The sequence below is a fragment of the Arvicola amphibius genome, chromosome 9 (assembly GCF_903992535.2).
Source record: "Arvicola amphibius chromosome 9, mArvAmp1.2, whole genome shotgun sequence".
In the NCBI taxonomy this organism is placed as follows: Eukaryota; Metazoa; Chordata; class Mammalia; order Rodentia; family Cricetidae; genus Arvicola; species Arvicola amphibius.
The window spans coordinates 1740991-1767302 of record NC_052055.2 but is presented as its reverse complement, the minus strand read 5'-3'; the positions used below and the strand labels follow the sequence as shown (position 1 = coordinate 1767302).

At 41.1% G+C, this 26312-nt stretch overlaps 1 protein-coding gene across 1 annotated transcript in view; it reads left to right on the top strand.

The window, feature by feature from the left end:
• Positions 1-26312, top strand: part of Stk3 (serine/threonine kinase 3) — a 212939-nt gene that overhangs the window by 110523 nt on the left and 76104 nt on the right. Inside the window, exons 7-8 of the mRNA XM_038342570.1 lie at positions 12102-12239; positions 16708-16833. Coding sequence (XP_038198498.1) covers positions 12102-12239; positions 16708-16833 — 264 coding nt within the window. The remainder of the gene's footprint in view (positions 1-12101; positions 12240-16707; positions 16834-26312) is intronic.

Here is a 26312-nt window from a genome sequence, read left to right as displayed (position 1 = left end):
ACCCCTTCCCGCTGTCTTTGTCCTTCTTTCCTTTTCCATGGACCTCACAGACCCAGGTGCCTCTTACTTCTCACAGAGGGGACTCTGCTTTTCCACCTGAAGCTGGTCACAGAACGTCTCTCTGCTATTCATACCTCTTTTGACTTCTTTGATATTTCCATTTCTTGATTCCCCCTAGTCCCCTGTGGCTATCAGTCTTGAGATGTAGACTAATTTTTAATTATGTGTTTAGATAATTATCTTTTCTCTACTGTTGAGTCTAATATTTGTACATTTGTTTTAATCTTTGTATTTTCTGTTTTGTATTGTCTCTCATACAACCAAATCTAGAAATTACCTTTCTTCTAATCTTCTTTTATTAATTGTTGTGTCCTGTTGACATTGCCTTCCTGCCCAGCCCCCACAGCCAGAGGTGCTTCAGATTTCCATTAGGTAACCATTACTATCTGTATTACTTCCTTAAGATTTCTCTGTTTCCAGACTTCAGCCTTTGTATTTTCCCTGTTCATTTCTGCATCCGTCTCCTAACTGATGCACTGGTCCTCATCCCATTCCTTCCCCAGAGTCACCTTCATGCCCCTGCTAGACTGGTCATCCTGAGTTAAAACACAGATCCTCATATTCCCTTGACCCTCCTCCCATTAAAATCCAATTTTTTAAATTTGTGACTTGTTTAATAGTCAGTTTTTTAGGGGTATTACAAGGGTCTTTGTCTGTGAATCCCTTTTGTTTAGGTGCCCCCTTCTTTCTTTTAGCCATGTTTTGTTTTAAAGTAGGTGCTTTTAGAGTTTTATCTTTGCCCTCTCTTCTCAGTGTTACCTTGTTACCTACATTTTCTTCCATCTCTCTTCTAAGCAGTTCCCACTGAAAACATTCTGAGCTTTCTCACCACCCTGTAAATCCCAAGCTCAGACATTTTATTATATTTGAGTGACTTCTGTATCTAATTATAAATTTATTGGCAACAACAGATACAGCACTTAGTGTGTGTTTTTATTGTGGACAGGTATAGTGCAGTGCTTTGTGATATACAGGTACTAAATAAGTAAATACATTCATATAAAATTTGGAGTATTTTGGGTGTTTTCTGTACTTTTTATAACTTGGAAGGCAGACATGTTTGTGTCATTTTTTGAGTGCTACCTGAGCATAGCAACCATCATTTTCATCAGAGCAGCTGCAGCTTCTTGTAAGAGACACCGAGACCTGGCCGGGTGACTGTTGGCGCTCCTTCTTAGGAGGAGGAGGTGGGCAGGCCACTGGACACTGCCTGAGATTCTGGTCACTTCTTCCTGTGCCTCTCAGCCACTGTCTGTTCTGCCCCAGTTGCACAGGGTACTGGGAGATGCTGGAGCAGCTGTGGATGGTGAATGGAAGGAAGGGGGTGGGGCTCCATCTGTTCAGCTGTGAGGGATGTGGACATACCTTGTGTGGTGAGAATTTCTGATAGTCATGCTTCTGTGCATAACCCCTTGCATGCTCCATAAGTAAGCACAATAAACTCATTGGCTTCCCAAGTTGGACTTTGATGCCTCCTACTGAAGTTTATGGTGGCTGACCTATGAGGAGCAGGTACTCAGTTATTCATACCTCTGCAGGGAAAGACTTTGCAACAGTGGTGTAGGTCAATAAATGTGGTAGTGCACACCTGCAGCCCCAGCATGGGGGAAGTGGAGGCTGGAGGACTAGAGTTCAAGGCTAGTTTAGCTGCACAGCATAGTCTGAAGCCAACCATGGCATGCATGCACACATGCACACACAAGCACACATGCACAAGTTTATATATAATAAAACTTGAAGGAAAGAGGAGCATTATCTGCTTCATCATTAACATTAGCAGCTTGAGTGCCACCCTGTTCAGCCCTGAATGAGGCACTGAATGAATGAAATCAAAAGAAAGGGACTAGCGTTACAATTTTCTTTTTTTTCTCTGAAAAAAATGGTTCTTTTATCCATTTTATACTCATAGTTCATCATATTTTATTTTTTGTGTAGTTCAGCTTTGAGAAACAAAATGGAAATTCTTTAGGTTAGCATCTGAAATGCTAATTTTGAACTTTACTATGGCACTTGTCCAAGAGAATCTGTTAAAAATTTTCCTCTAGGTCAAATCTAAGTTGAGAAGAATGAGGTAACTTTAATATGAACCCAGATTGTAATACAGTCTTTCTCTCCAGTGAGTTGCCAAACTCACTATTCCATTTGTATTTGGAGTTGGGGAAGCTGAGTTAATATGGATGTTTGCCAATGATAGCAAATACTGGCAAGATAGTCTTGTTCCCTGTGCTTAATTATGTGGTTTTAGTGTAACGTCTTTTACATATTTGTTGGTGCTTACTCGTCTTTCAAGGTGAGTTTACTTGTTTGCTAGTGTCATCTATACTTTATTCTTCCCAAAGTTAACCATTTACTGACAAGTCTCCTGTCTTCCTAAGAAAGCCAGCTAAGATTGTATGTGTGTTTGTGGTGTGTGTATGTGTGTGTTGTTTGATATATATATGTATGTATATATATATATATATAGTGTGTGTGTGTGTGTGCATCATACATGTTTTATTTAGCTATCCAGTTCTATCTCTGTGAGGTTTTACAGATTATCTTTTATTATAGGTGCCTTCACAAAGGTTAAGATGTAGGCATGGTAACCCGTCACGTATTTATTCATTCGTCTTTCCAGTACTAGGTAGCAAACTCAGAGCACTGCATGCTCGGCAAACAGTTCCCTAGTGAGGTGTGTTCCCAAACCTATCTCACAGCATTGTAGGCACTGAGATGTAACAGTGAGTGAAAAAGGAGTCCAGTCTTTTAAAAGGTACTTACATGACAGGAGAGAGAGGTGATACGTTGTATATGCACGTATTTAAAAATGATATCAGATATCGATAGTGTAAGAGGCACACATAATGACAACTGTGTTTATGATATGTCCACACAGGAGGGTTGAGAAAGGTTATTTGATAAGTTGGCTGTTAGGGTTAGTACCGATAAAGAGGAAAATAAACGAACCATGCAGATCTTTGAGCGAATGTTTCCTTTAGAAGAAACTAAGTGCAGTATTTGGTATAAGGAACAGCAAGGAGGCTTAAATGACTTTGTCTGGGTAAGACGCAAGGGGAGTGGGAGGCGAGGAAGCTGGGTAGCAGAAGACCAGAGCACTGGGACGTGAAGCCATCGGAGGCTCTTACGCAGAGGAATGTTGTGTTTTGATGTTGGATTTAAAAGTTACTCTTCTTATTGAGTAGGGTTAGTAGCTGTACAAGAGTGCAAGCAGGGAATATAAGCAATGGAGATGTTGCTTCTTCAGTGGTTCAGGCAAGAGGTGGTGGGGCATATTGTGAAGTGTGTGCTCTGCTGTGCTCATTTCTTAAGAAAGATACCCACCCTGAAAGTGTTTTAGCACAGGTCGTCTTTCTCCACTTCCTTTATTTATTTTTATTTATTATTATTATTATTATCTTTAAATTTCAAGATAAAGTTTTTGTTTGTGGTCCTGGCTGTTTTAGAGCTCATTCTGTAGACCAGGCTGACCTCAAACTCAGAGATACCCTGGCCTCTGCCGTCTGAGTACGGGGATTAAAACCTTGTGTCATTCTAATAGGAAGTTAACTAATATCTATTAGAAACACCTCTGGCAGGCTCATGGATCAGAGCCAAGGTTTTCAGGCTTATAGGAGACAACTTCCTCAAGCTACCCCATTTCTTCCTTAGTTCTCCTGCCTGAATAAACTGTGCAGGCTTATGCAGGAATAATGCTCTTAAGTTAGTTTACGTTCTGAGCCTCTGTGAGTTTCTGAAGTGTGTTGCTCACGTACCACGAGAGCTCTTTTTTTCCTCACAGCTATGAAGTAAGATAATGTCCCTCACATTATCCCCTTCCGTCGTGCCTGAACACTTGCCAATAGATGCAAGTGAAAATAGCTGTTATCCATCCCTTTGTGGGACGGCGTGATGTGGTCTGCCTCTCCCTTACTGAACTGGGCTGGACTCCGCAGTGGGAAGGGAGATGTGCCTCACAGGGATGCACTGGTGTAAAGGAGACAAAGATGGAGCGTGACCTTTCTGGAAGGGTAGCCAGCACTGAGCCAGTGTTCAGCGGCTGGAAGAGATGGGGCTGGAGAGAGAAAAGGGAAGTTAAAGGTGGGCGTGAAAATGTAAAGGAAATCCTGCCTCCCCCACTGTCAAGGATCAAGAATGAGGTCTGTGGCCACCATTTTATTCAGTACAAGGTAGGAAATTATGGTCAGGACAAAAGACAAGAAACAAAGACATACAGTAGAAAGGAAACAGTGGAACTGTCCTTCATCCAGAATTCCACAGATCTGCACATGCATGAAGACATGCACACAGATTGTAGAGGATGCAAGTAAGCATGCTAAAATCCATGGCAGTTCTCTGTCCTTAGCCACGAACACATGGGTATCAGTGACAGAAACACAGTAGCACTTTACTGGCATTTAAAATAGCTATTTTATGCATACACTTTACAACCCGTTTTGATTTTTTCCACTTCAATTTTGGCAGAATTTTAGCAGTTGTTTTGTTCTTTGAAATAACTTTCCCTAGGGTTTTCATCTACTTTCCTACTTTAAATTTCATATCAGGCTTGGCATCAAGCACCCTTATCTGTTGAGCCGTCTTGTGGGCTCCTTAACAGATTTGTTTTATCATCGTTACCTGAAGGCTCTCCTGTTTCTGCTGTCATACTTCTGCTAACCCTGCTCACTTCTTGTCACTTATGCTGTCATCTTCCTGGTTTATGGTAGGAACTGTCTTCAGTCTCGGGGTCTTATGCAGACTCTATGCTAGGTATGCTTTGCTCCAGCTGGGAGCTCCCTTCCCTACCCACCTTTTCTCATCACCCAGTGGCAGGAGTGGCTCTGCATTGCTGCTGGGTGGACTCAGTCCCTGCTCCCCACACAGACGTCATTGCTTTGGGGTGACAGTGGAAAAGTCTTGGTGGTTCTGTTGACCTTCTCAGTTGGTAGGACAAGGACAGATGGTTACTATGCAGCTCAGGTGTTAGTCCAAGCTCCCGTGGTCTCCATGACAACGCTGGATGATGTGGTGTGCACAGAAGGCTGCAGGTCTTCACTGCACACTTGGTCTTGTCTGATCACTGTGGTAGAGGTCCTGTGCTTTTATTTTGTAAAGTTGCATAAAGGTGGGAGTGTGGATTGTCCTCTCAGTCCTCTGGAATGTGTAGGATGGAGCTGTGGGTCCTTGCTATCCGTGCATTCCAGCTGCCTAGCGATCTATAAGTCAGACTGTAAAATACAATGAAATACAAATGTATGTATAACATAGGTATGTAAAAATCTCTTTTCTGTTCAGGTAGCCTGCTGCTGAGATAGTGAACTTTTGTAATTCTCACTTTCCTCTGCTTATGGTTCCTGCCTGTAAAACTGGAATGTTTCCCGAGTTTGCTCAGTACAGAGGAGTTTGGAGTGGGCGCTTTGGCTTCATACTCTTACTGTGAAAAACAGTGATTACAAAAAACGTTTCTCAGGTGATTCTGACTCGTAGCCAATGTTGAGAACTTGTGACCCAAGCTTTGGAATTGCATAGTTGTTTGTGGTTCATGAGATGTTTTAAAGAAGAATACGGAGTTAGATATTGCTACATGGTTTAAGAAAAAAAATACTGTTTTCTCTATATTTTTCCTAAGGTATAGACCAGAGCGTCCGTCCCTAAAGTGAGACTGAGGAGTTCCGAGGGGCAGGCCGTTTTCCTCCTCTGCTCTTGCCCTGCACCCTGCAGTTTGCTGTTCCTTCAGTCTGTAGACTTCTACGTGTATCTTTTTTATTACTCACTTTCACATTTTCAGAGGTTCCACTTATATTCTTCATATAATTTTCATTATTAAGTAATTTTAGTTTTTATCCTAATTTACATTGACTTTCTATTAATAGTGTTTTGGTAAATTTTATGTATGTGTCATACTGCTCTTGGACCAAGATCTCACTTATTGTCTGGCGGTCGTGTATCTTAGGACGAGTTGCTATTTTATTTCATTCAGTCCCAGGAGCTGGCCACCCTCTCACGCTCAGTTTCTGTGCAGCTCATTGGTCATTCAGTCCCAGGAGCTGGCCACCCTCGCACGCTCAGTTTCTGTGCAGCTCATTGGTCAGCGTGGGGTCACAGGCCTTTGAAAGCACCCTCGGAAATCCTACAGCTTCTACCAAATCCGGCCAGAGGTTGAGTGGTGGCTTGCTTACAGTTGGTCCAGTATTTTCATATTTGCTGTTTTGATAACTTGATTAACTAATATACCTTCTATAATACTCAAGCTCTGTACTTTGGTGTTAAGTTGTGGCACTCTTTTTTAACTTGACAGGATGATTTTATGCCAGAGTGGAGCTTCTGGTCCTAGGTGCTCAGTCTGGTTCCTGGAGTCTTTGCCCAGTGACCATTCTGCATCCCTCCACGGGAGCCTGTGACTTTCCCTTCTGGGTCATGCTCTTCATACTAAGATCTCAGCCTGCATGTCGTGGAACCTGCTCGCTTCCCAAGGGCTGCCCTTGTGGTGGTGGACTGCACTAGGCTGGTGCTCGGGAAACGGGGGAGCCACGGGAGCAGTGGGACCGTTAGTCTGGGAGGGGCTGAGACTCACAGCGCCAGGCCGCATTGCTTCCCCTGTGACCGCGGTGGGAAAGGGAAGCCTGATGGTAGGCATGGGTTCAGCTTGACCGTGGCCCGCCTGCGTTGGTGAAATGGAAGCAGACATTATGATTCCTTCCGCTTTCTGATCTGTCTGTAGTACTTTATAGTTTTGATCTTGTCCTAGAAACTTGCCAGGTGATGATGCAGAGGCTGTAGTGACGAGGACCCATTTGTTTCTCTGATCTTCTGGTCACATCGTGTTAGGTGATGGATCTTTCCGTCTGTCTCCTTCGCACACGACTTGGATTTGCCTTAAAGTAAAGGTGTTTGCCTCCAGGTTGTCCTGCGTTTCCGGTGTTTTCTATAATTTAGAAATTAGACCTAAAGTAGCATGACTTCGGAGTAGATACTAGAGGCTATAGGACTAGTGGTAACATATGAGAGCGGTTAGTTTGTGGAAAAGGACTAGAAGTCTTTCTTCACTTGAGCTTCGTCTGAGGAACAGCCCCAAGCCAAACACGGGAGAAGTGCTCAGCCAGTGTGAATGTCTTAGAAAGGACAGGTGCCCCTGGCTGGCTCTGGAGCTTTGTCTGCTCTCAGCGCTAGCCCACTCCTAGTCCGTATAGTTTTCTCCTCTTTAAAATAAACCAGTTCTGTCTCTGTCACTACCCTGGTGTGTTGCTGTCTTGGCACAGAAGAGCCCAAATCAGGTGTTCTCTGAAGCCCTCCCTGGGCAGGCACCAAGCATGGCTTTTCCTCCCCCCTTTCTTCTCTCTTCCTCTTCCAGACCCAGTGACAAGGGTGAGCATGCCTTCCTCTATATTCTTGGCTTTCTACTTGTTCTCTGACCCTGTACCTAACCGAAAGGTATAACTTTCTTTCTATCTCTGTCTTCCTGGATATTTGGATTTTCATTTTATCTGCCCAGGTGGTTTTCTCTTAGACAATAGTAAAATTCTCCCTAAGATTCCTTTTGAGACTAGAGAACCTGCCTTTCCACAGTAACTGTGGGACTGTCCAACAGAGTGTTCTCTATGATAAGCCTCTGTCCACAAGTAGCCAGAGCCCCACTGCACCCTTTTCTCTAGGTTACATTCCAGGCCTGCAGACTGGTGTTCGCTGCCCTGGTGAGTGACTGTGGAAGTTTCTAGTCCCAGTGCTCTACTCAGCGTGCACCATAGGAGCTGCCGAGCCGGAGTGAGTTTTGCTCCTCCCTTTCCACACTTGCATTTGCATTGTCTTTCAAATGTTTGTATGGTTAGAACTTCATACCTGATCTAACTCCAGCCGTCTCACCTGTTTGAAAAGAAAACACTGATGTTGCAGTTAGGAGGCCTGTGTTTCCCACCGAGGTCCAGTTTTAGCTTCATTTATTGTTTGTTCGTTACCCGTGTGCTATGTTTACTCTTGCATACAGCTCTGCTGTTCCTTGTAGTTCCCCCGTCCCCTCATTTGCTGGGAAGCTGACTCGTGCTCTTGTATCCGCGAGTCTCTGTTAGCCTGGCTGCTCCTGTACATCCACAGAGGAGCTGCCTTGCTTAGACGTGGTGTTGACTTCTTATGCGGAGATTGTAACTCCAGGCGGGACAGCTTCTCAGTGAAGCCTGTTCTGCAAGCCCGAGCTCAGCTGGGGTAGAAGATAATTAGATCTTTTGAAGCACATTTATTTTTTACTTCTTCATAATACTTATGATCAGGGAAATTAAAAACAAAGCAAAAAATACCCCTTAATGATAGGTTCAGAATGTAGTTAAGCAATATATTGTGTAGAAACAAGCACAGGATAATCATATAATTTATTGTACTAACATTCTTCAAATGGTGTTAGAGATAAGATAAATTATATGGCTCTAATGTGTGTCTGCTATTTGGTTGGTGGCAGGGATGTCTAAGGCTGGCCACCGATTATCAACACTTTCTATAGCAAGGGCTTATGACTCATCAACTTATACAAACCCTAGAGACCCTTAAGAGGATCCTCAAGGTTGGTCGAACCCAGTGAAGACTGAGAAAATCTACTAGCCTGCTACTGGTTTTCTAAAAAGTTAAAGACAGAAACGAAAGATAGAGTGGTATTCTTGGAGACATTTTGAGAGACTTATTTATTTGAACTGTATGCTCAGTGTTCATGCTTACTTAGTGCTTGTTTGTGAGTGTGATGTGACATTTATATCCCTTTATGGTGTAGGGGTAAATAAGAGTTAGAGTTGAGCTTTTCATCCTTGGGTTTCCAATAGCTACTGCCAGGTGAGCCTTCAATGGTAAGATTATCTGATGATAAGGGTGCAGCTTATTGGCTCAAAGTTCAAAGGAGAGCATTGGCTTCAAGGACATAAATCACTGGGCTGTTATCTCTAATTTGTAACAGAACAGCACGGAGGGACGTTTATCTAGACAATCTAGTATCTACCTGCAGTTGGAGGCTGAGGTCAGCTCTGTGGGCTTAGGCCTTTGAACCATTCTGCAAGAAGACGTTCATATTTACCATTTTCCCTCTAACATGGACAGGTGATTCAGTGTCATTTCTGAAGCTGCTGTTTATTTTGTCCAATCTCGAAGATTCACTAGAGTCTAATATAACTATGGAGTCATCAGAGATGAATCCAGTTATTGAGAGACAGAATTTCATGTGTTTGTTTCATGTGTTCATTAATTTTTCTCTCCAAGTTGATTGTGAGTTCTATGGGTTCCAGATAGTATTTTAGAATTTGTAACATCAAATCTTACAAAGTCACATACTTAAAGGGACCATTAGGTAAAGTAGATGATGGAGTGACCAAGTGAAAAAGCCTTGCAATGAAAAAATGTAAACATCCTGGTTTAAATCAGCCTAATGCTGAGAGATTCTTACCTTGTAGGTAGAAGCCCAGTGCTGTTGCGTGGCCAGTGACCTGTCAGTCCATTGCTTCTGAGCCACAGCATCAGCTAACTAAATAGAAAGCGACCTTATAAGTATTTGATTTTGTGTGCTTGTTTGGCTTTGCATTATTACTATTGGCTATTCTGTTTTTGAGGAATAATCCCAGGTGTAATGGGATATAATACGTAAGAATGTTCACATCTGTTAAAGGATAGACCTTTTTATTTTTAGGTTGATTTATTTTATCTTTATGAACATTTTGCCTGCCTGTGTGTCTGTGCATCATCTACACATCTGGGGCCCGTGGAGGTCCCAGGACTAGAGTCTCGATCAGCTGGGAGCCTCCATGTGGGTGCTGGGGATTTTACACAGGTCCTCTGCAAGTACTAAATTCCGAGCCTTTTCTGCAGCCTCAGCTTCACCGTTTCCAAGGACATGGTTCTATTGAACCTGCCCGCTCGCCTCTCTCCAGCAGCTGTCCCTTGAGCTGGAAGTACTGCACTTTGGTGGTTGGATTTGGCTTTTCCTAATGATTAGTGACTAATGCCTTCCATGTGCTTATTAGCATTTTTGTGTTTATTTAGTGCTTTACCTATTTTTAAATTGAGTTGTATATATTTTTGAGGATTGAGTTGTAGGGATCTTTTATGCCTTCTAGCTTTCATTTGTTCTATGTACTTCTCTACTCTGGGCTGCCTTTTTGCTCTTGTGATGGTGTCCTTGACGCACGAAGCCTTAAGTTTCTAGGAAGTTCACCTTCCTTATTTTTTCTTTTATTGCCTGAACTTTTGTTCCATACAAGAAGTCATTGCCATGGCCCTTTCCTCATATGTCTCCTTCTTACAGTTTTATGGTTTTAGCTCTCGGGGCTAAGTCCTTGATAATTCTGAATTTCATTGTAGCGTGAACTTTGTTTCTTTCACATGTGCATAACCAGTCTCCCTGGTGCTGCTTGCTGAGGAGACTTGGTGTCTGGTGTCAGAGTCTCTCGTGCTGGTTGAGTGGGCTTCACAGTTGTGACTGTAGTGAGTCTAAGCAGTCTTTTCTGCCTGCCGCTGCCTTATGAAGTCCTGAGCCTTTCTGTGCTTTCTTCTCCACTGAGGAATTGGAGGAAAGACCTGGCAGGTCTGCTAACAGCAGCATCACCATTTGTCATGTCTCATATCTTCTTAGTTTTTTTTAAAGATTTAATAATCGTATTTGCCTGTTGAAACTTAAAATCATCAGGGTGCCATTCTGATGTTTTAAATGACAGCTTTGTTTGTAAATCTGAAGTTTCATTTTACCGCTTCTCTAAATTTAGGTTATAATTCTGTAAAATTAAAGGATTGAACTAAATATCCCGTTTGTATATCTTTTAGTATGAATGATTTCAAAACACTTATATATGCCCTTCTGCCAATTAATAAAAATCGAGTGCACAGTAGAAGCTCTGTGTTGTACAAGGAATATATCAACACTGACACTGTAGAGCACGTTATCGTGTAACTCTATAGCTGTTATCTTTTCTTCATATGTGGAGAGAAGTTTTGCCATAAATATTTTTAATTCTCTTTTAATAATAAAGTCCTTAGTTTCTAAAAGTTATAATTTAGCATTATTACCTCTGTTTTTTTATGCATAAAGCAGATAGCCAAAGCTTAATACACATAAAAGTTGCATCTGACAGGAGAGACCAGTCTACACAGAGGGAAAGGTGTGGGGTGCATTCTAAAAGGGAAAGACTTCCCAGACCTGGACAGTGAGAATTATAGGGTGCTGCCTGTTTGTGTCTCTCTGTGTAAGAGGCCCGGGACTGTATGTTGTATTACATATTTATGGTTGTTAAAATCTCATCTATGGTGTTAATTGTATAATTATATAAATTTATTTATTTATAATTCTATAATTTAATTATATAAATCTACATATTAAATATGAGTAATTTTTTAACTGTTCTAATTCATTTTATTTCACAAAATTTTTGTTACTGCTATTTGCCTTTTGTGTTTTTATAGCATGTAGGAATAAAAGTTATTATTCATTGCATGTATTATTCTTTGTTTCCTTGGTTTTGTTTTCTAGCTTGGAACTTGGAAGCAATGGTTAAGAGACTGAGAGAAGGAGACGTTTTATAGCTTTTCAATTTTGAACTATCTAAATGCATTATCATAGCTGTTAAATATTTAGCACTTAGCCTATTTCTGATAAATTGAAGTGTTATATTTTAAAATCCAGTATTCAAGTCAAAGTAATTTTGTTTATGCTGAAGTAATTTGGTAAGAGATGCAGATTAGATTACTGCTGGCCCTTTAGAACTGAAATAGGAAGTAAGTCTGGCACACAGTAGCAAGGTTTGGAGACATATCTTTGATAGGAATATCTTTGGTAAAAGGGCTATAAACGCACCTCCTTTGGAGATAGATTCAAAAATCACAGATAAAATAAATGATGTGCTCAGTGAGCTGCAGTTCAGGTAGAAGGGTCTAATGGGAGATGACTGCATTAGCCGCACATGGACTTGGCTCCCGGTTGCATTCTTGCAGGGATTCCTGTACTTGTACTTATTCTTTAGACTTAGACTCTGACAAGATAGAAAGCTGCTTCTCCGGTTGTCCTCCTATGTGCTTACCGTGTCCTTTGCATGTCTCATCTCCATTAGGCTATTTTTATGATTCCCACAAACCCGCCACCAACATTCAGGAAGCCTGAACTTTGGTCTGATGACTTCACCGATTTTGTTAAAAAGTGCTTAGTGAAGAGTCCCGAGCAGAGAGCCACCGCAACACAGCTGTTACAGGTCAGTGCCTACACAGAGGGACTTCTGGCGGCTTCCGGATGCTGACAGCCAGGGCTTTAGTCTCGTGACTGCCCTCGAAGATCTGAAACCTGGATTGGGACGCATGTGTTCAGCTCTTCTGCGTTTCTCTTTGTCCTACCATCTGTTCCCAGTTCACTTTCTTGCTGTTCCCACTCTCTCCTCTCTTGAGTTCTTGTCTCTATAGGGTTTATTTCTCAGGCCTTTCCATGACAGCCTTTCCCCCTGGACTTTTTGTTCCTCTCTAATATATGTAATATATGTAAATCCAAGGTCCCTGAATGCCTTGAAAAGATTACATGTTATCAATGCTAGCTACAAGTTTACCTAAGTGAAGTTTTAGTATCCCTACTGTAAATAAACTTTGTATCCAGAACACCAAGAGGCTTCTTAAAAATCTTAGGAAATTTAAAGCAAAAAGAAATAACTTAATACTTGTAATTAATAAGTTTTTAGAATTTTTTCCCTCAACACAATTGCCTCAGAACTCTCAGCTGATAAGTGTGCCTCACAGTGTGTGTCTCTCATTAACAGATTTGATAATTTTCAGATGCTTCTTACTGGTAAATGATAAAAGAATTCAAACAACAGTCCCTAAGCTACTACTAAACATAAAATATCCCAACTAAAGGCTTGTGAAGCTCTGTAGTGCTTAGGAAAATCATACAGGGCTTACTCTTAATCAAAATCAGTATTTCAATGTCTAATTTTTAAAATCTTTATATTCTTTGTTCCAGCAATTTCATTTTAACAGTTTATTATGAAACATTAACCATGTATGAAATCATATATGAATATGGTCCATCAAGAGGAGTTATTAGAAAATGTGTGTGTGGGCGTTATTCAGTGTCTCCTTGGGCAGGTCATTGCAAGGGCAAGAGGCAGGAATGGGATGCAGATTTATTTGAGTTTTGAGTTATGTTCAAGTATTGTTTTAAAAATTAATTAGTTAATAATTAAGATGACAAGTTTGGGTCGGTGAGATGCTCTCAGCATTAAGACACGAGCTGGCGAGTCTGACAGCCATGGTGGGAGGAAAGAACAGATCACCCAGTGTCTTCTCCCTCCTCCCTGTGCTGCTGCTACCATCCATGCACTGCTCCCTCTCCCAACAGACAAGTGTGGTTTAAACATGAAAGGGAGAGGGCCCTGAGACCACATGGTGGAAAGAGAAGGCCAACTCGCACAACATTAAATAAAAGCACAATAAAATATTTTTAAACTAAAAAAATTGAGAAACAGTAAATTTTATGTGAGGTTTATTTTCCCATGATAAAAATTGAAAAAGCAGTTGATCAAAGCATTTATTTTAAAAGAGTATTAACTTTCCACGAAAATGTTAAGCAAGCAAATCAAGAGCTTCTTGGTATCATTGTCTCAATGAACATGTGAATGATTCAACACAAAGAAACAATAGGAAGGAAAGGTCTGAAAAGAGAGCAGAAAAAGTAAAACAATGTATCTGGGCACTGATGTCTTTCTTTTCTTTTAAGATAAACTTATTTATTTCTAGTGTTCCCTTCTAGTGTAGAAAAAGAAAAGGCATTGTTTTTAAGTTAAGAAGGATGGAAACACTTAAACTATGTTAGTATAATTTCTTATTTTTGTGGAGAAGGGTATTATAGCCCAGTAGAATTAAATAACTCACTGAAGATACCATAGTAAACCCGCGATTATTCTAGATAGATTCCATTTGTTCTAGCCTCATTCTTTTAAAAATATTTTAATTAGGTTTATTGGTTGTATGTGGGGTGGGCATACATGCAAGCCACAGCACACATGTGGAGGTCAGAATACAACTTGTGGGGGCTGGCTCTCTTATACTGTGTAGGTTCCTGGTTTAAAATCAAGGTTTACCCACTAAAGCTGCATTTCTAGGCCTAATCCCACTCTTTATTCCTTCTGCCTTTCTCCAGGAATGGCAGATTAACTGAGGTCCCGTTAACAGAGTCGGCCCCGGGCCTGGCTGGAGCATGGTGTATGTGACTTGCTTTTGCCAGTTGCAGTGAGACGAGGAGCACCTTTACCTTCCCGTGTGCCCCCATTATGCTGTAATCACCTCAAATATGTCCTCTTTGTAGTTGAGAGCCACATCAGTTCTATAATATTTGCTTTAAACGTAAAACATAATTGAGGAAACACACAAGAAGGGAAATTTATTGACTTACCCTATTTTTGTTCTCCCGCTGTTAGTTTTCCTGATATCCCAAGGTTCCTTCCACCATTTCCCTTTTTTACAGGAGTATTTTATCCACACTTTAGAAGTTTGTGGTAATTCTCTTAGTAATATTATGGGTTGGCAGTTCATTTCCTCTCATCATATGAGAATATGTAGGTAGGGACCCCACATGTTTCTGTTGGGGGAGGCCACAGGCCCCTCTCTGTGCTCCAGTTTCTTAGGAGGGATTGCATTTGGATAGTTTACTGCTTCCTGTCCAGTAGTTTTTGGGTTGGGGTTGGTGTAGCTTCTAGAACATGTTACTTTAAGCCCCTCTCCCAAATTATGAAAACTTTTTCAAATATGTTTTCAGCCTCACCTTGTTTTTTTATTTCTTGACACAGCATCAGATCCTGTATCAGTCTGACAAACCCAGAGGCCAGAGGCTGTCACCCCCCCTCTTTACTGTAATCCCTATTGCCCCCCTTTACCGTATCCCCATCTCCCCCTTTTTACTGTAATCCCATCACCCCCTCTCTTTACTGTATCCCCATCACCCTCTAGTGCAGGGTACAGTCAGCAGCTGGTGCGGGGTACAGTCAACAGCTAGTGCGGGGTACAGTCAACAGCTAGTGCAGGGTACAGTCAACAGCTCGTGTAGGATACAGTCAACAGCTAGTGCAGGGTGTAGTCAGCAGCTAGTGCAGGATACAGTCAACAGCTAGTGCAGGGGACTGTAGAGCTGCTTGCGTGGATGATTAGACCTTTGTGTATTTGTCAAAGAGCATAATATTATCTGATGATGAATTTAACCGTGATAAAGAATTAATTGTGAAATGATGGTAAGAGTTTTTCTTATTGTTGTTTTTTTCTTGATAGTTTTTTCTTTCTTTTCTTTCTTTCTTCTTTCTTTTTTTTTTTTTTTGGTTTTTCAAGATAGGGCTCTCTGTGTAGCTTTGGAGCCTGTCCTGGTACTCGCTATGCTCAAACTCACAGAGATCCACCTGTCTCTGCCTCCCCAGTGCTGGAATTAAAGGCATGTACCACCATCACCCAATGATAGTGTTTTCTTATTCGACAGTTTTATCAAGTGATTTGTTACCATGTCAAAGCCCTTTCCAAGTGTCTTTTATTTCTCTGTCACTGGTTGTTTTGTCTGAATGTATTTTTGTGTTCTATTAGTCTTTATTAAAATAATCAAAGTTGTTTTTTCTGATCATATATACTGGTGAATAAATTATAGACATTGTGTTTTGATCCCATGTATTTCCCTTCTGCTGTTTCTCACGCTCTTCTCCTTGAAGAAGAGTTTAGGTCTACTCAAGGCTGATGGGGTGGCTTAGCTAGTACAGGCCCTTGTTGCCAGGATTGATAGCCTGACTTCCATCCTTGGGACCCACATGGTAGAAGGAAAGAGAGCTGAGTCCACAAGTTGTTCCCGACCTCCACATATGTACTCACACAGACCCATAGACACACACACACACACCCATAGATACACAGACACACAGACACACACTCATAGACACACAGACACAGACGCACACACACACACACACACATAGACACACATACAAACACAGACGCACACACACACATAGACACACATATGCACACACACAGACAGACACACACAATTTTCAAATGTAATTAAAAAGTAAAATTAAAAAGAGTTCAAGTCTGTTCTGATGGATTTCCTTTTGTTTATCAAAGTACATGACTTATAAAATAATAGAGAATGTAGTCATTTCTTAGCTAGGTGAGGGAAGTAAGGAAAGAGACAGCAGCCAACACGAGGCGGGAGTTAGGAAGTTACTTTTCTGTTTACCCTGTAAGTGACTTACTAACCTAAGACACAACAGAACAGGGGTTATGTAAAAGTTACAAGTTGCTTCCTTTTTTTTTTGGCCATCAGTTACTAGGAGTAATTAAATTATTTGACAGTGCTAAAATAAGTTTGTTTTTCCCTATAATCATTAATCTGCTTTAAATATGTGAAAATTTTTATTACTTAATGCCCAGTTTTCTTTCAACAAGTATCTTTAAGGTCATTTAACTTTATTAATAGAACTATATTTTTGTATATATGCTTAGATTTTTTTAATAACAAGTGAACTCAAAAGTATTTCTTCTAAAGCAAACAAAATAGTATTTTCATAGTTGACATATTAGTTGTAAATAAAATAATTATTGAATCCTATGATACTGGTTACCAGTTATAGATGTTTTAATATTTGTTGACTATAATTGAGAAAAAATCTGAATATATACCATTTAACTTTGCCTTTATAGCATCCTTTTATCAAGAATGCAAAACCTGTGTCAATATTAAGAGACCTGATCACAGAGGCCATGGAGATCAAAGCCAAAAGGCACGAGGAGCAGCAGCGGGAACTGGAAGAGGAGGAAGAAAATTCGGTTCGTAATTAGACTCAGAAAGTTTATATTTTAGATCATCTGGGTCATTTTTAAGTAATTTTATTTCTTAAAAAAATTTATTGATAGCACCTATTAATTCATTACCTAAGTGAGGCGTTTATCAAATACTTAAACTGATTCTTTGCTGTCCTTTTATGACATTTTGAAAATCAGTGGTTAGTGGGATATAAAGTTGATACACAAGCCTTTATGGGAGCATTTACCTTGAATTTGGGCAGTTTGTGTCTTACCACCCGGAACTTTCTCTTTCATGGCCACCAGTTACGCTATGAAAATAGTAAGTGCTAATGAATATATGGAGAAATGGATCCTTTATTCATTGAATGTAAAATGGCTCACACTGTGCAAAACAACTGGTAGTTTTCTAAGATATTACATGCAGAATTAGATGATCCAGTTCTACTCCTACATACATACAGATGACCAGTGTCCAATTATTTCAACCAGAACTGTGAGGGTCAGACCTGGGCTCTGGCAACCCTCTCAAGGTGGAGTACTTGTTTCTGAAGGCCAGTTAAGAGGTGAGTGGTCCCGCAAAGCAGAAAAAGGAGTTTTGATTCAGAGTGACCAATCTGGGAAGAAAACAAAGAGTTCCAGGAGGCACCTCCCCTCCCCCAAGCCCATCTCCAGGTTTAAATAGAGGGCAAGAGCTGCTGCATCTAAGCAGGGCGGGTCAGGGTGTGGTCCAGCTCCTCAGTGTCTACTCAGGTCTCCACGTGGGAGATACACAGCTCCTGGTGTCACTGGAGAACCAGTTTGTCCTTAGAGTGCTGCTTTTGTTGTTCTATAAAAGTCAGATATTTTTGCAATACTCATTTTTAAACAAATCAACACAAAGTTTGATGCAGTTTTTGCATAAAATTGTAGGTATACAGGACTTTCTTGTTCTTATTTAGAATATACTAATTTGTCTGCAATATTCAAGATGTAACAGATGCAATTTGTAGCTTACTAACTAGGGCACAGGTAGTATTCATTGCCATATAATATATTTTATATTATGTATTTATAATATAAATAATATATAAATTAATATATAATTTAAACTAATCAACTAATTTTTAAAAATATGTCTGTGTAAACTTGTGCTTGTGTGTGTGCACATGCATGCACTTGTGCATGCTACTAAACTTGTGGGGGGCATTCAAGAACAGTTGCTATGGCAGAGGCAAGGAAGACAGAAGACAGTTTTGCAAGAGTCTGTTCTCTCCTTCCACTGTGGGTCCTGGGAATGGAGCGTGGGTCATCAGGGTTGGCAGCATGTGTCTTTACCCAAGTTGGTATGGTTTGAGCTATTATACAGGGAGTGTGTGTGTGTGTGTGTTTGTGTGTGTGTGTGTTCATAAGTATTGGAAGAGCTCACTATTTTTGGCAAAATAACAAGGCAACCATTTGATTCATGGTTCTTTGTGATCATTTAAAAGTGAAAAGAGCCGGGCAGCGGTGGCGCACACCTTTAATCCCAGCACTGGGGAGGCAGAGGCAGGGGGATCTCTGTGAGTTCGAGGCTGGCCTGGTCTACAAGAGCTAGTTCCAGGACAGGCTCCAAAGCTACAGAGAAACCCTGTCTCGAAAAACAAACAAAGTGAAACGTATGGTGGTAGCATGTTGACTTTGTGAAATTTAGGTAAAGCATAGATTGCACCACTGAGAATTAGTAGGTTAAAAACTGTGGTAAGTAATTTTTCACTGAAGTGCAGATATTTCCTTTGTCATATTGCTAACTTAACTAAAGCATAAGGAATTGAATGGATTTAGAATTTTATATTAAGTGAGATGGTGAACAAAAATTACAAATAGTTTATGTCAGAGTTGCACAAATATTTTTGTTTTTATGCATCTATCAGATTGGCTACCTCTGCTTTCAGCTAAGTAGAAATGCTGTATTACTTCATATTAACTGCGAAAGGGCTGGTGTAGTTGTACCGAGACACTGGAAAAGCAATGGTAACATTCTGGTAGCTTCTTTATATCTGAACTCCAAACCTTTCAGCTGTAACAATCAACATGTGTGTTTGGTCATGCACGCAGTACTCAAGTGCAGCCTTCATTTCTGTGAGTGTCATCAGCACATGGTTTCCTTGGTGGTTATTGCTGCTGCTGCTGCTGCTGCTTATCTGCTGCTGCTTATCTGCTGCTGCTTGTTTGCTACTGCTGCTGCTGCTTGTCTGCTGCCCAAGACCCTGAACAGCGGGAGTAATCACCAGCAAACTCCATGCTTTAAAATGCATCTTACATGGCCGAGTGCATATGCATTAGTAGAGACTTTTATAAATGTAACTCAAACTTTAAAAAAATTACTTCTAAGAAAGCAACATGAATTAGTAGGGTATATTTATATTTAAGATGAAATTGTTAACGGTAAGTTACAATCCCTTAAAATAGCATTGCTTGTTACTTCCAGTTCCCTCCTGTAAGGATCTCATACTCTGAGCTAATCCCTTATGGTACACACAGAGCTCTGGCAGTAAATCTCGTTTGCAAGTGTAAATGGTGTGGCTGCATGCAAATGGTGTGACTGTGTGCAAATGCTGTGACTGCATGGAAATGGTGTGACTGCGTGCTATTTCTGATAATTGTCTGGGTTTTTCTCAGTGTTCTGCTGCTTTCTAGACTTGGGAGCCGTGAGCGCCACTGCAGGTCTGAAGCATGGATAGCTTATTGTGCTGTGTTTTCTTTATCCATAACTTGGAGTGCGTCATCCCAGACTTCCTGCAGCTCCATCCCAAGAGAACCCTTTCCTTCCTCTGTGCAGCCGGCCTTGTTTTCTGCTTTTGGTCGGTGCTCTCTCTGTCACTTCCTTACTCTTATGACTGTGTCTCAGGACTCTGCCAACATTGTATTTTTCTTTTTTTTTGGACCTTGTATGTATGACCATGTTTATATCCATCCCATACACTGAATGTGGAGTTCTGAGTTAGAAATAATGTTGCTCTTGCTTTCAAAGGCCTTGCTCGATTTCAGTACCTATCTCACGCCCTGATGCTACGTGGGTGCTGTTCTGGATGCCTCGTCCTGGGTATGCTCAGCTCTTTACCATTTCTGCTGTTTAAAACTTCTTATGATAATGCCGTGGGATGCCTTGTCAGGACTTCATGATGTGAAGCCTTCTGGCTTTTTCACTCTGAAAACGCCCTCATCTCTGTGTAATTTATCTATGAATATTTTGTTGTTGTTTCTTGATAATTCCATTCTGCTTCTCTTTCTTTCCCACTGGAAATGTTTTATTTTTGTTGAACTTGATACTAAACTTTCAGTGATCTTTCTCTCTCTCTCTTCCTGTCTCCTCATGTAACCTTTTTATGTTTGCTCATATCAAGGATTTACTATCCAAGATGTCTTCCTTTGTCTTTAGGGCCACGTTTTCATGATCGTATTTGCTGTGACTCCCTGATCGTACATTGTGGCCACCGCATGATGTGTATGATATTTGAGAGTGATACTAAATGCCCTCTTGTGGCTCCATGCAGAGAACAGAACTGGTAGAATCATAAACCACACTGTAAGTGACAGTTGGGTTTCATTGCTCTGGGGCCTGACTTGCTGGCTTCCTGTTGCTTCTCTCCTTGCCTTCAGGAAGCTGTGCTTCCTGCCTTCTGACTCTCTGCCTTTTCCTGGTCCTCTGGCTTTGTTTTGCCGATGTCTCTCACTCCGTGCTGCCTCATTGTCACACGGGTGTCCCTTTCCATGTCTTTGCTGTTGACTCAGAAATGTTTCACAGAAGACTAAGTGTAAGTCCATGTGCTGCTCCTGACATCTTCTTTTTTTTTTTTTTTTTGGTTTTTTGAGACAGGGTTTCCCTGTAGTTTCTAGAGCCTGTCCTGGAACTAGCTCTTGTAGACCAGGCTGGCCTCGAACTCAGAGATCCGCCTGCCTCTGCCTCCCGAGTGCTGGGATTAAAGGCGTGCGCCACCACCGCCTGGCCTGCTCCTGACATCTTAACTGTGATAGTTTCATGTGTCTGCCAGTAATTTCTTAGATATTTTGAGTTTTAAATATTAAACTTGTAATATGGCAATGTTTAATATATCTCTAAATAAATCTCTAGAAAACTTCATGTTTTTAATGTTTAAAACCTTTTGAGTACCCATGAGTTTAGTACCATTCTCCTATTTTCTGTCAGGTTGGAAATTAAAGTTTTCCAAGAAGGGAAGGTAAAACTTGTATAGCATTACAAAAACAAACAGACAAACATGGTGGAAAGCTAGTAAGGCATTCATACCAAGATTTTAGTAGTAACAGTAGAAGAAATGGTACTGTCTGTGAATGCGTGGCCAGTCTCTTGCAAAACAACCTGTTCTCGGTTATAGAGTAGTACTGCCTTAGCCTGCCCACTGCCTCTGTTCTCCCAGAGAGCAGCTGTAGGATAGCGGTCGTGCAAACCGGACTGCACCTCTTCACATCTGTGTTTGTGGGGTCCAGGTTGTTTTGCAGCCTCTCTGTGACTCTCAGCTTACCTGTTTCTTTTGGATGTGGCCGCTGTGGATTCTTTTGGATTTGCTACACTTTTGGGATTCATTTGGCTGACACTTACTGAGGCAAGGTCTCGAGGGCTGACCCCTTCGGGTGTGGCAGCAAGTTTTGATGCGTGTTCTGGTGCCCCGTCAGTTTCCAGTGATTACTTTGCTCATGACCCCGCCCCTTTATTATTTCAATGAAAGGCTTTTGCAGCATGGGGACAGATCCACGCTGCCAGACTCTGTTTCACACTAGAGAACCTGCCCTTGCTGACCACCCTGCCGTCTCCAGTCTGGATGCTGGCTTAGGCCTTACCTCATCACTGCCTGATTGGACTACAGCTTGACATTTGATATTGAAACCTTTTATCACGATACATTTTGAAGTAAAATCAAAATTTTACTAGTTTAAGTTTCTAGAACTTTGAAATTTATTATATCGAGTTGCTTCAAAAATATTCATATTTTATATTCACTATCATACTTAGGCCAGATGTCACTCCTACTTTTTTTACTCTGAGTGGATGCAACTTTCAAAGAATTTATGAGCTATAGAAATAATAATGAAGTACATTTCCAAATTTAATTTTCTTATATAGTTCAGTGTAGTGCAAATTCTAATTGGTTTTAATAATAAAAGGCCCAAGTTGTTGACAGAAATTTCTGTCCAGTCCAGTCCTGCAGCTGTTCAGTCCCAAAGAAACACACAGAGGTCTACATTAATCATAAACTGGTTGGCCTATTAGCTCAGGCTTCTTATTAACTAATTCTTACACTCCTCGCACCACACGCGCCCCCCCCCCCATCTGCGTTCTATGCACTTTTACCCAGTTCTCGAGTTTCGGGCAAGGGGCTGGAGGTTAAAATACACAAACACAGACAGACAGAAAGACAGCGACACAGGTCATCCTTGAATTCCCCAAGAATGCCCCCTTTATTGTATTCAGGGGCAGATTATATAGAGATAGCCACGCCCCAGCCAAACCCACCAGAAACCACTCTCCTGCCATCAGGAACTCCTGAGGGTCTCATGCTCAGAGCAGATGTAGGCACTCAGATCAGGGGATTACAAGAAATTCAGGATCTGGGGTCTCACTGCTCCCAACACTTACATCTTAAATTAGCTCATAATTCTTGTCTATGTTAGCCATGTGGCTTGGTACCTTTATCAGTGAGACAGCTCATCTTGCTTCCTCTCAGCTGGGTGACGACTGCAGACTGAGTCTTTCCTCTTCCCAGAATTCTCCTGTTCTGGTCAGCCACCTATACTTCCTGCCTAGCTACTGGCCAATCAGCATTTTACTAAAATACAAGTAACAAATCTTTACAGGGTACAAGACCATAGTCCCACAGCATTCCCCCCTTCACCTTTTTTTCAAAACAAGAACTCTGAATCTAATATCCTATGTTTAGCTTTTTTTCTGACCATTATCCATAACAACTTGTAACCAACATACTAAACAAAGAAACATCCATAATCCATTATTGGGAATGCAGGTGTAGTTTTCCAGGCTACTTCCTGCTAATAATCTTATGGAGACATAAAGAAAATTTAAGATTATGGTCAAGTCCTGACTGGAATATTCTGTGAGGCTGGATCATCTCAGCCAGCAGTCTTGAGGCTGTTCTGGATGTAGAACTCAGACATCTGGGCCATCCACTTTCACTGGAGATTTCTCAGGGGGTCTTCCTTGATCAAACCTGATTTTTCTTAACCCAGAATGAACCCACAGCCTCTCATTTCCTGTGGGAACAAAAGCAAAACCTCTTCTCCAAAGTAACATATCTTTTGACTGCAATTTTGAAGTAAAGGCATTTTCAAAATACTTATGTTGGATTAATCCAGCAGCATTTATAACCAAATGTCTTTTAGCAACTGTTGTTCCTTCTCCAGCTGTCAATCAATTCAAAGACAACATAATAACATACAGTATCCAGACTCTCTGTATATTTTTTATCTTTACATGGTTTTATTTTCAACTCTATTTCTTTATTTTTATTTTTTGGTTTTTTGAGACTCGGTTTATCTGTGTATCTTTGGCTGTCCTGGCACTCACTCTGTAGACCAGACTGTCCTTGAACTCACAGAGATCCGCCTGCCTCCCCCTCCCAAGTATTGGGATTAAAGGTGTGTGCCACCACACCCAACTACTCTCTTTTTTGTTTTAAGGACTTTATCTTTTTTTGTTTTCTCTCCCAAGCCTACATATATTTTTAAACACACTGCAAACCGTTCAGAGGTTTTCTTCATCTTTGAATCTATCTTTACTATATATCTCTTTTTCTGACCACATGAGTCTAGTAAACAGAGCCCACCTGAGAAAATGCTGCTACCAAGAAGCCATGCTTAACTCTGGTTTTTTTTGTGTGTGTGTGTCTAGAATTACTTTCCAAACTCTCCCAGGTTTTAAATGGATTTAGTTGTCCACGTTGGTGCCATTTGTTGACTGAGGTTTCTGTTCTGCCTGATCCTTCAGCCATTCATCCCCAAAGAAACACACAGAGGATTACATTAATTATAAACTGGGTGGCCTAGTAACTCAGGCTTTGTATTAACTCTTTCTTACATCTTTAATTAGCCCATTATTATTGTCTGTTTAGCCACATGACTTGGTACCTTTTATCAGCAAGGTATTCTCTTCTTGCTTACTCTGTGTCTGGATCATGACTGTAGACTGAGTCTTTCCTCTTCTCAGAATTCTCCTGTTCTAGTTACCCCACCTATGCTTCCTGCCTGGCTACTGGCCAGTCAGCATTTGATTAAAGAGATACAACTGACAAATCTTTACAGGGTATAAGATCCTTGTCCCACAGCACTGAGCCAGATATAGGGTACATGCGGAAAGATCAGAGAAGCATAGCAGCCAGCCACTAGTTCTTATTTCTACCGAATCCTCAGACCAAATGGGATATCCCATCTCTGGGAATCCTCAGACTGAATGCTTGAGCTCCTGTTTCCTCCCTCCTTATATTCCTCTCCGCCTTCCCAAATCCCTTCCTATCTCCACCTCCCTAGTGCTGGGATTAAAGGCATGAGCCACCACCACCTGGTTTATCAAAGCACAAGTAGTAGGCTAACCCCTAGGGCCAATGACCTCCTTAGTCAAGGGCTCTGAGCAGGCTCACAGGTCCAGCATGAGTTTTTTCCAGTGGAGTGGTTGGTTACTCCCAAAGAGTCACACTACTATTCTCAGTGTAGGGATCTTCTTGCCTGGTTCACAAGTTGCAGGGCTGGGGCTAGGTCTGTGGGTGTGTTGATGACTTTTCCCAAGCAGCCTGCATAGCCCTGTCGAGACCGTGAAAACTAGACAGTGTAGAGGAAGCTTCTAGCTTGATGTCTGTTTGACCTGTGGCCATAGCATGTGCCTTCTTCAGAAGTAAGGTCAAGTTCAAGTGGACAATGAAGAGCAATGGCAGCAGCCTGTTTTGTTTGGGAAACTTTGGAGCTCCCTTGGCCAACAGTTTATATTGCGATATCCCATGTCTGTACTGGGGTTTTTGTTCAAGAGCCCATGGCTTCTGGGAGGAGCATTGATCAGTTCATTCTTGGAGGATACCTCCATTCAAAAATCTTTATTTTATATTTATATATATATATAGCCATAATATATATATATATCCATTTCATTTTTCATTTTTCCCCCTTTTAACGGGAAAGTAGTCAGCCCAGGCAGGACAGGACAGGAGAGAGGATGGAGGAGGGGGCAGGATGGAACACTGGCAGATACGCCCATCCACGGGAGAACCTCAAATTTTAACTTGGTGGGCCCATCTGAGCCTACCCCTAAATCCTGCAGTCACCCTATGGTTATATTTTTAGTAAGCTCCTGGTATAGTAAGCTTCCGTGTGACTCTTTTGTTTATCCACAGTTTTGGTTGCCCTCCCTTCTTCCCACATCTTCCATACCTTGGTTCCCCACCCCTGTTTAGACCTTTCCATCTTTGGTGCCCCCAACTTTTCATGACGGATGTGTTCTGCTCTCCTCTTGCTTCCCTTCCTCCAGCACACAGTGTGAAGCACGGTGCTCCAAACTTCATAGCTAGGGTCATGTATGAGCATGACTCACATGTATTCTAGAGACAACTTGTCTTGGTGCTGGAATTATTGTACAGATGTTTTTAAATTAGTCAAATTACAAACCACTTTCTGCAGTACTTACTTATTCTCAACATCAAAGCTTTTGTGCTAGAGCATTGCTAATGCTTACTGACAAATACCTCTTTATTCTTTTCACTTCCCAGCAGGGTTAAAAATGTGTGTTACATAAGAATTTATTTCCTGCGTATTATTATAAAATATTAGCACATTTCTAGTGTGAGTAGATTAGCCTCCATGACTTGCCTATAGCAATTGCATCTGCCTTTTAAAGAGTCTGTATTAGCAAATTGACTCTTTTTAATGAATCTCAACTTTAAAATACATTTGACTGTTATCAAGGAGCACTGGGTGTAGAAGAGAGCAAATCTATATGAATGGCCCCACCATTTGAGCTTAAAATACAGAATAAAGGGTACTATTTCAAAATGTGTATGCTTAAGTGATCTTGTTTTTAAACATACACATATCAAATTTTACCAAGGATTCTCTAAATATTCTAATAAAAATTGTAAAAAAGTTTGTTTTTTAAAATGAAATGAATAGTTCTTGTGCATATAAAAATTAAATGCATAACTGTTTTATCTCAGTATGATTTAATTTTGTCTAATGCAGAAATGATTCCCAGGTATATGTGACACTCAATACAATAAGTAAACCATTCAGTGGGTGACTGTTTGGCTGTGTCTCTGTCTGTCTGTCTGTCTGTCTCTCTGATCACCTGGTAACTTTTGGAAGCAAGAGTGATGCAGACAATTGCTAACACTGCCTTTGGGAGATTTCTCGCCTGTTTGTTTCAAGTCAGGCTCCAAGACATCAGGGATGGTTAAAAGTTCTGTATTGAATGCTAATGAAGCCAGTAAGACCCCCCCCGCCCCGCCCATCCTGTGGGTTAACTAGCTTGA